The 13,906-nt window shown below is 35.3% G+C and overlaps 1 protein-coding gene across 2 annotated transcripts in view; it reads right to left on the bottom strand.

The window, feature by feature from the left end:
• Positions 1-78: 78 nt before the first annotated feature.
• Positions 79-13,906, bottom strand: part of FOLH1 (folate hydrolase 1) — a 56,114-nt gene continuing 42,286 nt past the window's right edge. For both annotated transcript variants that reach the window (XM_067038298.1, XM_059067817.2), the window contains exons 14-19: positions 13,158-13,249; positions 10,818-10,908; positions 7,443-7,707; positions 7,088-7,169; positions 3,370-3,462; positions 79-2,039 (exon numbers count right to left, since the gene is read on the bottom strand). In XM_067038298.1, coding sequence (XP_066894399.1) covers positions 1,850-2,039; positions 3,370-3,462; positions 7,088-7,169; positions 7,443-7,707; positions 10,818-10,908; positions 13,158-13,249 — 813 coding nt within the window. In that variant the 3' untranslated portion in view covers positions 79-1,849. The remainder of the gene's footprint in view (positions 2,040-3,369; positions 3,463-7,087; positions 7,170-7,442; positions 7,708-10,817; positions 10,909-13,157; positions 13,250-13,906) is intronic.

Below are 13,906 nucleotides of genomic sequence, written 5' to 3' on the forward strand. Positions count from 1 at the left end.
AGATAGCTGAGCCTTCTCCCCCAGAACACTTACTGTATAGTTAGAAAGATAAGGCAAACACAAAACAATTTTTCAAAAAGTGCTTAAATTAATCACAAGATTTAATAAAATACAACAGAAATGCTTAATGCAAAAAAGATTTAAAGAAAAAAAAATAAAATTTTTATAGAAATATAATCTGAACCGTATATATATTTTTAAACTTTAGTGTCCACATCATAAAAGGTAATTCATTTGAAATTCATTGAAATTCATAATTCATAATTCATTTGAAATGAATTTCAAGAATATGCTTAAATATATTCAAAAATTATCATTAAAAATATAAATAATATTGAAAATATTAATGAGCTATTTTACATTCTTTTTTCTATACTAAGTTTTTGATGTCCAGCATGCATTTCATACTGACAGCACAGCTCAATTCAAACTAGTCACATTTCAAGAGCTTGATATCTACATGTGGCTACCTAATTAGGCATTATGGAATTAGACAAACCACCTATTACATGGGACACACATTGTTTTCAAATCCTCAGCTGACAGAACAATTTCAAGCAGTCTTAGGAAGAGAGGGTGGATTGGAACCCACTATCTCCAAATTTCATAGCAACAGATGAGCATTATAAAAAGTCTCATGATGATAATTTTAGAGGAAAAGTTGTCAAAATCAGCCAGCCTATTTGCTTTGTAAGAGAGGACTAATTGGCATCTGTACTTGGCATCTTAATGTCCACCAGTGAAGATCTTTATTTTCTGGATTCTGTGAATTGTATTCTTTAGGCCTTTTGTAGAAATAACAAAGACTAGACTTTTCTTAGAATATTGTAAGTTAAAGAAGATTAGGTTATCTTAGGTGTAAACACAAGCTCAAATCATTTTGATTGGATTTACACAATGGCCTAATTTATTTTTAAGGAAACATCTACATGTTCCTGCAGTCCTCACTCCAAGGGACAGTGATTGCTCCATATATCTGTAATTCTTATATTCTGTTTTTTTAAAATAATTATTTATTTCTTTGGCTGTGCCGGGTCTTAGTTGAGGCACACAGGACCTTCCTTGCGACACGCAGGCTCTTAGTTGTGGTGCGTGGGATCTAGTTCCCTGACCAGGGGTCGAACCTGGGCCCCCTGCATTGGGAGTGCGGAGTCTTAGCCACTGGACCACCAGGGAAGTCCCTGTAATTCTTATATTCTTTAAACTTCTTTTTACCTTTTACTAGACAATACTTCATTGCTCCAATGCTCTTGTAATTATTCTTTATGTTAACTTTCTCTGTCTATGTTTCTGTGTGGTTTCTCTGTCTTGACTGAATGCTAATGCGTAAGTGTTATATCCATGCAAGGGAATGCTCTGTGTCAGTGGAATCTAATCACCTACAGCCACAATAATACATGGATGAAATGTCAAAGGTGAGTGAAAAAATCAAGTCCTAGAAAAATACATGGTACAATTTTATTTATAAAAATTCTAAAAATACACAACAAATAACAAACTGATGTTTTCTACATGTGCAGTGACAGGAGTAGTTTTGTAAGTGCTGAATTAGATATGATTCTCTGATAATGCCACATAAGTGTATTAAAATTTTACTCTCTTCTTAATTTAAACACTTAGTCCAACTTCAGAATGACTTTCTATAATTACAGAATAAAAATCATCCATCTTTCTTATTCAATCTATATGGAGAAGAAAAAAGAATGCCAAGGCTGATATATGTATCTATCTGCATCTAGATATGTATGTATATGTACACAACTTTATTTTTCAGTTTATCAGTACATCCAATATGATTCTTTCTGAGTGATACATCATACTAATTCAATGTGTTTCCCAAAGAAACTTCTTAGGCTACTTCTCTCAGAGTCCCTGCTGCAGCCTGCACGGTGAAGGCTGCAATAGAAATGTGTCTCTTCACTTCTTCCCATGCCTTGGAAGGATCCACCTTGCTTTCAATATCAAACAGAGCATCGAAGATCCCTGGGAATGACTCCCCCATATACTTGTTGTGGCTGCTTGGAGCATAGATGACATGTCTGTTGATAAAAATAGTTTACTATCAGTTGCTCGAATTATATATACAAGGGAAAAAACAGGGACATTCTACAATTCATGGATTGTATAATTCTAATTGCCACTTGTCAACTAAATTTACAAGTTCAATCTCCAAAGACTAGTCTATGAAATATGTGGTAATTAATTATATTTTGACTTTAGACAGATGACTTAAAGTGGCTCAGAGCAACAAAAATGATGACATTGATAGCAACAACAGCTTGTCACCTACTATGGATCATGCTTGGTGTTAAATTATTTACCTATCATTTTTCTAATCCTTGAAAATAAACTCTACAGAGTTGATATTAAATTTCAAAGAGGAGGAAACTGAGGTCTGGGAGATGAAATGATCACTCTCAAGGCACACTGCAAGAAGTGATGACTTCAAAATACCACTCTATCCTCTGAAATGTAGTACAACTGTGATTATAGGCTTTCATTTGTGACCAGACAACAACCTATCATTGTGTTTTCCTCCTATTTAAAAAAGAAGTCATGCTATAATACCTAGCGTCAAGCATGAAGAATCATTAAAAACAGTTTTATAACATTCAACATGACCTAGGAAGAAGGTGATGTTTTACTGAAGGAGCTAAGCCAGTGCATGTAACAGCCCTGGAAGAGAAGGACAAGGTCCACAGTAAAGAGGTAAAGAAGGAAAGGAACATGATTATGCCACTAAGGGGAATCCATTCACCCTGTTTGGATGATGCCCTTACACCCAATTCCAATTCTTTCATAGATAATCCCTAAACAGAAAGATGAGGTCGTTTCTGGCTGGTCAATGATCTAATTCTTTCTGAATACTTAGTAAGATCAACCTGGGGACAGTTAGTGTTTATCAGAAATAATTATGATTGTCAAAAATTATAAAAAACCTAAATGTCAACATTAAGAGATAGAGTAAATAAATATATATTTATTATGCCTTATATATATGCATAAATACATATATTTTCAAAATAAAATAAGAGAGGGGCTAAAATTATGCATACCAAAGGACAAACATGATTTTTATATCTGACAAGTAGAGTTGGGGAGATTTCTATTTTCTACTTCTGACTTCCTGGGTTTTCTAAATTTCCTGTAATGAACATATACTCTTTTATATACAGAAACAAAAAAGATAATAAAATAAAGATCTGTAGTAATCATATTACATTATATAAATAAATAATGTATTTATCATTTACTACATATATTTTGGAATTTTTTATATGCTTGCAAGAAATCAACTATATTTTTCCCACAGGGCAAAAGATAAGAAAAAAGTTATATTAAAATAAAGAGTCATATTTTTACCCTTACCTATAGAAAGGCCTATCTGGTAATCCTAAAGGATCAATAAATGCTCGTTCCAAAAACATCAGTTGATCATTCATAATTCTTAATAATATTGGGCTAGAAAAGGAAAGGAATACAGTTGTAGCTTCATGAAAATATGTGCACTACTTAGCAAACTAAAAATTCAAAACAAAACTAAACACAGCTAATATATTTTAAATTCCTATAACATACAAATTAAGAACAGTAGCATGCATAGTTACATTTTTTAAATCCTACTCTGCTGAGGCTTATAAAAGGACTGAAAAAGTTCAATGTGCCTATGGAAAAAATATATAGTAATTTTTATTTATATTGAAATAATTAATTGATAAACCTAGGTATTCAAATATAGGCTAGATTATTTTCATCTTAAGTCTCATAAAAATCTGTTCATAGAAGTCATTTCAATTTTGAAATGGAATAGTCTATTAATGTTTAGTAGGGTACCTGGGGAATTATACATATTTACCAAAAGACAGCTAATAATATTTTATATTATTATTTTTAAAGATAAACCTATCATGAACAAAAGAGGTGGTGCTTATTTCACCCTTTCAACAATATTTGAATGCCTGTTACGTATCAGACACTTCTGGCTTTCACAGAGCTCACATTCCAAAGTGTGCGGGACAGCGTTACTGTGATAAAAATGACTCAATACAACTGAAAATTTACCAGCAAGCCTGGAGTAGGGTAACAACGTTATTAAATTCAACCTATTAAGTCTGTTATAATTTAATTAACTAATGAGAAATAACCATTACCATAAGGAATCATAAATTACTTTATATAAAAATTTAATTATCTTAGTTGTTATTTTTTAGATTTAATAATAAAACAATGTGCCCATTACTATTCTGAATGTTTATAAAATTTGTTCTTTTTAATCTTCAGAGCAGTCCTCCAAGTTATGCAGGATAATAGCCCCGTTCCACAGATGAGATACTCAGATTCAGTAGATAAATGACTTGCCCGGGTTCACAACTATAAAGTTTTAGAGTGAATAGTATTCCTTCAACTGCACTGTGTTGACAACAGGAAAACAGACTAATTAAAGGCCCCACAGTTTGGATTTGAGCTACTTTCAACATTCATTTATTTAGCATCAAGAACTCGGGTTTTGAGATAGTATAAAGGTAAACTGGGCATACACTTTACCTGTGAGCAGTTCACATAAACTAACAAAGGTGGCAACTGAATAAACCATAATTTCAATAAGACACTACAGGTTTCCGAACCAAATTCATAAAGCATTGCTACAAACACAAAAATTCATGAGGTTACGCACACACCCCATTTGGATGTTCCTTGTACAGAGCAGGGTTCAATCTGAAATATCCCTGGGAGGTAAATGCTCACAGCACCAGACGTACGTAAACAGGATCTATTTCCACCAGAAGCAGGCTGGCCTCCCTAGGGTTGGAGGAGGTAGGTCTTGAGGTTGAATACTACGTGAGCATAAAAGTACCAGGGAGTCAACACTCTGTATCCTTTGATGGGTTAAGGGATTGATTTAAGAAAAGCAGGATTCAAGAAGTGTCTCTTCCTCACATTTCAAAGTTTTGGTTGAGAAATTCAACAACCACTTTAATTTACTTTAGCCAGCATTTACTCATATTATGTACAAAGCATGGCTCCAGGTGTTTCAGGATACGTAAACATAATATAGAGACACAATCTGTACCTTAACTATCATTAGAGATGGTAAGACAAATACAGAAATACTCAAGGAAGTGAAAGTTCAGTGTCCTGGATTACCATACCATGCCAACAGCAATTCTCCACAAGGAAGAAACGTCATTTATTTAATGATAGAAAATCAGCTTAATAGACTATATGGTGTTTGGCATTTCTCTAAAATTTATTTATAAGTGTTGATTTTTTTTACTCACATAAAAAATTTGGAAAGAATTGTAAAGTATAAGAAAATAAATCTTCCTATTCACCCAAGGATAACACAATTATCATACTAATTGGTTTTCTGTAAGATTTCTCCATATTCGATAAAATATTGTATATATACAATTTTATGACCTTTTTGTTTGCTTAACATTTTATTACAAATATCTTATTATACATCCTTTATAACCATCAGCGTTAATCTTTACAAAATGTTTAAATGGGTGGACATCTGATTGTTTAGTAATTTCTGTCCTCATAGGTATTAAGGGTGTTTTGAATTATCTGGTATTATAATTTGTAACTTTCTCTGAGAAACCATTTTATTCCCTCATTTTGAGACTCTTTCCTGAAGAAAAAAATTCAAGAAATAGAAATACTATGGCAAAGTGTAAGAACCCTGTCGTGGCCCTAGAAATTTTAACAATATGTATTTATGCTTTTTAATAGTTTAAAGCAATTCACAATGCTATCAGAAAAACATGAGAGCATCTGTTTCAGTGTACTGCCTGTAGCAATGTGTACAAACAAGTTTTAAATTGCTACTCATTTGGTATGAAAATAGTATGACATTATTTTCATTTGTATTTTTGAATTATTAGTAAATTTGAATTTTTTTTTATCAGGTGGTATCTTTTTTTGAATGATTTCTCTTGCCTAGTGCCAATATTTCCAACTTTGTTCTTTTGATTTTCTTATCAACTTTCAAAAAAAAAGTATTTTTATTATATCTATATTACACCCCTGTCCATATTTTCTGGAAAAGAGTTTTTCCAGTCTTTTATCTCTGATTTGGAGTATCAGTTTCCATATTATTAACCATTTTAATATTCTCAAATCTGATTGCATTGTTATTTCTAAACTTGGAATCTCACTTCCAAGATATTTCAATTTTTACTAAAAATTTCTTCTATCCCTGTTGTTTATTTTTGCATAGAATGTGAAGTGAGATTTTGAATTCACTTTTTTATCAATTCCTGAAAGAGCTTATACAATATTATTGTTGAATACCTTTCTTTCTCATTTGACTTTAATGTATCTATCCTTCATTACAAATACATCCTTATATATCACTGGCCTATTTTTTGTTCTGTCTGCTCTTTGTCTTTCTATGTATTCTTGTATCAGTCTCCAAGGATTTGATATTTGTATCATCACAATATTTTTAATATATAGTAGATATTCACTCTCAAAATTCTACCTTTAAAAAATTGTCCCTAACATTCTCTTTTTCTCCAGTCTTAAAATGTTGTTCATATTATGTTTTACTTTTGTGATTTTACAAGAATTAATCCCAAATGCTTAACATCTGAAAAAAAAACTAATGGCTTTACCTTATTTGCTAGTCTGGATATAGAGAATTTTTCCAGGTAGAAGTGGAGATTAGGAACTCTTTGTGTGGGTAATGACATTAAGAAAAGGGAGGAAGAAGGTGTGTTTTGGGAATAGGAGAGTTTGGTTGAAGTATGATTTACAGATGTTGAAAGAACAGGAGATGAAACTGGAAAAAGATGGGGACACACAGTGGAGGACCTTCAGTATTAAGGTGGAAATTCTGTAACTACCACTCAGTTGGTAGTAAAGAAGGTACCAGCATTTCTCAGCAGCACATATGCCACTCAGAATGTCAAAAATATCTCTTTGAGAGATATGGCAGCCCTGTATAACCCTGTTAGAATGAAGAGAAAGAAAGTAGAAAAAAACTTTCCAAAGATACTTCAACAACAAAGATGTCAGCTAGTATTTCTTTTTCATTATATCTATTAGACGCATAACTTATATCTATATATATACAACGTACTTGTTTTTGTCCAAGTCTTGGAGTCTCTCACTGAAATTAGAAGCAGTTTCTGTAAAATTCTTCACTGCAGAAAATAGTGGTTCTGAAATAGAAATGAGGACCTAATGGCATTGTTCTATAGTTTAAGCAAAGGGAACAATATAGAAGGTTGTTCTCTTTTGTATTTAACAAGGTATTTATATTTTGTATATTGCAAGACAGGTATCAATGAAATGGAAGAAACATTTATATGCATAAAATATATGATCATATGGAATAGCAATAAATAGTAAATGGGCCTAAGGTAGATCATTACATTTTAGAGATTAATAGTAACATACAGACTCTGAATTTTGAAAAAGGAAGGTTATCATACCAAATGACACACGGTATGTTTTCATTTCTTGTGGATGTTTCATTGAAATATTGTAGATTTTATCAGCATACTTTCTTAAAACGACAGCATAATCTCGACAGTCAAAAGGGAGTACTATGGAATTGGCTAGTTCGAAGACGATTCCTCCTCGAACCTGGGCCACAGCAAGGTGATACTTAAAAGCTGGATCATAAAACTTTTCCACTAATTCATATGTTTCATAGACACTGTGATACAGTGGATAGCTGCTGAATTTGTTTGTTGCCTACAAAAAAACCCAAAAAACAAAATATATCTCTCGTGAGATAACATATAAAATGCATAGTATCATAGACACTGTTAATATTAGTAAGACTATTTCTGTCAGCAATGAATAAAGGAAAGTATTTAAGTACCTCAATAAGCCACTTACTAAAGCGTTAATATAATATTAAAACCCACCCCAGGTTTTCACCAGTTAAAAAGTATGTGTATATAACATAAACAATACTATGAAAATTACTTTGGAAAAAACCTAACATTCTTGCCTTTAAGAAAACAGAAGATGTAATAGAAATGTTTCTGAAATAAAGACAAGATAATGTTGCATTTGGGTGAAAATAATTTAAGAAGACAGAGAATCATTAGAAGCAAGGAAGTAATCATGATACAATATTATATAGGGCAATGCTGCACATCGTTTAATGACTGAAATTCCATGAATAACTTTCTGACAAGCAGTGTGCTGACAAGTGAAGAGTGAACAGTGAGGGTTTCAGTAGTAGATCCAAAATCTCACTAAGTAAAAAAGTAACGCTCAGACGGGTATAAAAAAACAAGATCATACACAAAAGGCAAGAGAGAACAACTTTTCAAATTCTGAGTTGCTGATTTATGCCTTTTGCCCATCGTTTAGATGTTTCTCTATTTATTCTTTTTTTTTTTATACTGATATAACAGAACACTTTATATAGTGGTGTGTTGAGAGTGGGACTCTGGAATTAGCCTGCCAGAGTTTGAATCCAGGCTTCATGGCTTATTACCAAATAACTCTGGGAGGTTATTAACCCAAAAGTTATTAACCTTTCTTTGCTTTAGTTTTCTCATAAGTAAAATGTAGATAATATTAACATCTACCCTCCTCACCAACCCCAATGGTAAGAGATTATAAAGATTTTCTGTCTGGGGAGAATAACTAGCCTAAGACAAAAGACCTATAGATCCTCAGTGTTAGTTGGCTCCCAATGAAGCAACAAGAACACACATTCTCAATCCCTCTCTTGTGAAGGCCCCCCTACAACAAGTACCACCCCAGCATACAGGGCTTCCATCAGCTTTTTATGGTCTCATTCCCAAATAAGATACATTGCCAAAGAGGGCCAGGCATTTGAAGAAAGTCTTTAACTTGAAAGATACAGACCAAGCACACAAACTAAAATAAAATCAACCCACAGTAAGGAGGTACTATGGGGAATGGAGGGAAAAAATAAAAATGAATGAATGGCAGACTTCGGAAAAATATCCCAGAATGTAGAAAAAGACACAGATAAGAACACAAAAGAACAGATAAAGACATTGGAAAATAATGCTACAGACTCTAAACAAATTAATAATGGTTTGAGAAAGAGGAAAGAGGGAATAATCAAAGAAAAAACATTTCCTCCAACTACAATACATAGGTTTCCAGAACAAAGAGTCCACTTTGTTCCAGCTCAGCGTATTAAAAAATGGCATAATACACATGTACACCAAGGGCAACACAGTCATAAAGAGAAGATACTAAAATCTTCCTTTAAAAAAAACCAGAGGCAGGACTTCCCTGGTGGCGCAGTGGTTAAGAATCTGCCTGCTTGGGCTTCCCCGGTGGCGCAGTGGTTGAGAGTCCTCCTGCCGATGCAGGGGGACGCGGGCTCGTGCCCCGGACCGGGAAGATCCCACATGCCACAGAGTGGCTAGGCCCGTGAGCCATGGCTGCTGAGCCTGCGAGTCCAGAGCCTGTGCTAGGCAACGGGAGAGGCCGGAACAGAGAGAGGCCCGCCTACCACAAAAAAAAAAAAAAAAAAAAAAAAAAAAAAAGACCTGCCTGCCAATGCAGGGGACACAACTTCGATCCCTGGTCTGGGAAGATGCCACATGCCATGGAGCAACTAAGCCCATGCGCCACAACTATTGAACCGGTGTTCTAGAGCCCCCGAGCCACAACTACTGAAGCCTGCGTGCCTAGAGCCTATGCTCCGCAACAAGAGAAGCCACGGCAATGAGAAGGCAGCACACCACAACGAAGAGTAGCCCCCGCTCACTGCAACTAGAGAAAGCCCATGCACAGCAACAGACCCAATGCAGCCAAAAATAATCAATCAATCAATAAATAAATTTATTTAAAAAAACAAACAAACAAAGGCAAGAGATCAAGGAACAAGGGACTTCCCTGGTGGCAAAGTGTATAAGACTCTGCACTCCCAATGCATGGGCCCCTGGTTTGATCCCTGGTCAGGGAACTAGATACCACATGCATGCTGCAACTAAGACCTGGTATAACCAAGTAAATAAATAAATTAAATAGAAAAGAAAGAGATCAAGGAACAAACAACATCTCTCAATAGTCAATGAAGCAATGAGTTCAAAATTCTAAGGGTACAGAATTTTCAAGCAAAATTGTGCCCAGTCAAATTATTGAAGAATTTTGTGTAGTATAACAGACATGTAAAGTGTTTAGCTGTCATTCACCCTTTTCAAGAAGTGCCTGAAGGATCTGCTCCCAAAAACGTGGAGAATAAATGAGAAAAAGGAAGAAAAATCTGCGAAACAGAAATTCCAAAATACGAGTGAAATGAAGATACTCTCAGATTTCTTAGTGAAGGAAAATTTCACAGCCAAGAGCTGTGAAAAGAATAGGCAGGCAGAAAGAATAACCAGAGAACCCAGAAGAGCAGAAGATCCCGGACGGGAAAAATGGACTCTGCCAGTTCACCTGATGTGTTTGAATATACTAAGAGTTTGAGGTGAGTTAAGTATGGATACACGGAGGAAAAAAATTTCTTCTAATCAACAAGGGTAGCACAACTATATATTGAAAAAAATGCCACGAGGGAGAGTATTTGGGGGTTGGGAGAAGAAGTGATATAAGAGAACTGAATGCCTAGCTTTCCTAGTAAGAAGTAAATGGATAATACTTAAAACTGAAAAAAAAAGAAATAGCAGCAGAAGCATATTATTTACAAACATGCAGATCGATATCAGAAGAAACCAATTAAAATACTGAAAGAATTTCAATTTGATGAACAGAATCAGAGATGGAACAAGCACGGTGTTTAAGTCACTTTTTTTGATCCAGAGTTATTTGTTTAGCTAAAATATATTCATAACTAACCATGAAGAATTTGCTGATAGACTTACCCAATCTTTAGTGTACCGTGCTCTGCCTGAAGCAATTCCAAGTCTTTGGAAGAACACTTCAAAATCATTACCAGATCCTAATTTGCTAATCCTTTTAGGGATAAAATACAGGATTATTTGAGTAACTTCTTCACTGAGTACAGATCAAAATTAATTAAACTAATCTCCACTCAATACTATAAATATAATTTTTAGATATATTGCGTTGGATATATTTTAGATATAAGCAGCAAAAAAAAACAAAAAGGGGGGGGGGAATGTCAATTCTGATCACAAAATATCTACTTCCATAAGACTGTTTTAGGGAGAGGTTGCCACTGTTCTTTTGGGTTTCTGGATCCAATTCCAACCTGTTTGTGTGTGTGCTGTCAGGGGGGGCAGTTTCCCACACCAACAACAAGCGATTCTTCAGGCCATCAGCTGGGTATTCTACAATTCAACTCAATTCTGACATTGTCCACCCAGAGATAGGGTCAGGTCCCACACGTTAAGGGCTCAGTCCCAAGAGACTGTCCCCCTCCAACACACAACCACCACCAGTGCTTCTGACCAACTGGCTGTAGATCGGAGGTTCCCATGAGCCCCTCCTTGGGTTTGCTAGAGCTGCTCATAGAACAGAGAAACACATACTTACTAGATCATCAATTTATTATGAAAGGTTATAACTCAAGAACAGCCAAATAGAAGAGATGCATAGGGTGAGGTATGGGAAAGCGGTCAGAACTTCCACGCCCTGTCCAGGTTCGCCAGACTCCTCCAGCACCTCCACGTGTTCACCAACCAAGAAGCTCCCCAAACCCAACCCTTCTGGGGTTTTATGAAAGCCTCATTCCATAGGCATGATCAATTAAGTCATTGGACACTGGTGACTGAGTCAACCTCCAGGCATGCTCCCTTCCTGGGAGGTTGCGGGTCAGACTACAAGTTCCAACCCTCAAGTCACCTGGTTGGTTCTCCTGGCAACCAGCCCCCACCTTAAGTGGGGTCCGGTATCATCTCACTAACATAACAAAAGATACCTTTGTTCCTCTCATCACTTAGAAAATTCCAGGGATTTAGGAGCTCTGTAAGAGGTCAGGAGGACCAAATATGCACTTCTTATTATGAATCACAATATCACAATTGTATGTTGCTTTTTTAGAAAAAGATTATTGAAGTTGGAAAATATTTTCCTTCACTAACTTTTTTTATTACCTATATTTGTTGTACATGATAAAGTTAAAAGAATCAGAAAATTTTCACATAACTCAGATTTAATTCCCATCCTTAAAAATTTAAATTATTCATACTGTTATCTTTAATCTCAAACTACTGAGATATTTATTCCTCTTCCCGTGCTTGTGAAGACACAACTAAACCTGAAATGATGCCTATATTCTTCTTAGAACATTATGCAATTAACAAAACACTTGTTAACTGTATAATGTTCAGAAAAAAGAATATTTATACAGTGATGAGAGAACAGACTTAGGTGTCATGTGTACATATTACCTATTCAAAAGTGAAATATATTTTGACGGCCTACAGATTTAATTTCAAAACACACAGCTATATTTTGTAAGCAGATAGGGTAGGGGGTCCCTGGAGAAAGAGAACTAGGCATGGCTTTCTTGACATAAGACAACTCATTTTTGGCCTAAGCCATTTTGTGGTAAAGGCCTTGACCACAATGCTTATCCTTGAACAGGTCTCAGTAATTAATGATCTTAGGCAGCAAGAGAATTTAGGAACAAATGACTTACCAGGCAAGAGAAGTAACAATAGCAAGGATAATAACTCAGTTGTAAAGACTCCCAGTTCTGTTACAATGGTAAAGATTAGCCTGAAGAACATTTTTCAGCTGTTTTGCAGAATTTGGATCCCCTTGAGCACTCAACCCCCAGATCAGCTGAAACCTAAGGAATGATGATGTTGACCCTTTCTGAACTCAATCAACTAAATTTTGGACTCTGTCAAACTTTGCCCCAATTCTGTACTGAATTCTCCTCTGCTCAAACCCCCTCATGAATATGTATGTACCCTTAACTTGAAACTTCCCCCATTTTGCTGTCCAGGGAGACACTGCTTTGGAAAAGATCCCTGGTACTCTGTTTACTTGCTGCAAGTAATACATCCTTCCTTCTACCGCTCTTTGGCTTGGTTGTGCCCTTTGGCTGACACCCACCAGGAGGCAGACCCAGTTTTTGGGTAACAATTTTATTTGTAAACCTAAGCATCACTTTTTCTTTAACAGATATTAGAGAATTTTAAATTATATTTTTATTATTTGTTGAAAGAAACTAACCTTTTATTTTCAACACAATTCCATACTGAATTTAGTAAAGAGTTTTCTTTGTTTACCTGGGCAAGCCACTAAATTCGGGTGAAGGGCTTTTTTCATTCCAGCTCTCAAAAAGGGATTTGCCTTCAAAACCTTCATCAGGACTTTGGAGCTACACAAGTTAAAAGGAAAAAAAAAAAAAAGAGAGAAAGAGAATACTTATAAATCAGATGTTTTAAAACCTAAACATCTATTAACCAGGGAAGGAATAGCCAAATTATATTCAGGAAAATAAGGAAAGCAATTCATACATTAGCAGTCATTAAGAATTACAGCAATGAGTTGCTGACAATATGGGAAAATGCTCGTTATTATATATAATGCACCTATTATTAAAAAAATACATGGAGTGTATGGAAAAGAAAGCTATACTAAATTATTACCAAGCCATTGTATTCAGACGAATGGTCACACTGTAAGATTTTTTTTTTGGGGGGGGGTCTATTTTTCCAAATTAAGGGAGGCTACTCTCAAAAACACATTCCTCCTCCTCTTATAAAAAAAAATGAAAAGAAGCAAGCTGGTTAAGGGAAAGTTTGTTCTGTTTTTGTTTTTGTTAAATATTGCTTTGTGCCAACAAGTTTGTCAAAGTCATTAAATAATACATAACAGGGGCTTCCCTGGTGGCACAGGGGCTTCCCTGGTGGCGCAGTGGTTGAGAGTCCGCCTGCCGATGCAGGGGACACGGGTTTGTGCCCCAGTCTGGGAAGATCCCACATGCCGCAGAGCAGCTGGGCCCGTGAGCCATGGCCGCTGAGCCTGCGCGTCC

This window comes from Kogia breviceps, chromosome 7 (assembly GCF_026419965.1).
Source record: "Kogia breviceps isolate mKogBre1 chromosome 7, mKogBre1 haplotype 1, whole genome shotgun sequence".
In the NCBI taxonomy this organism is placed as follows: domain Eukaryota; kingdom Metazoa; phylum Chordata; class Mammalia; order Artiodactyla; family Physeteridae; genus Kogia; species Kogia breviceps.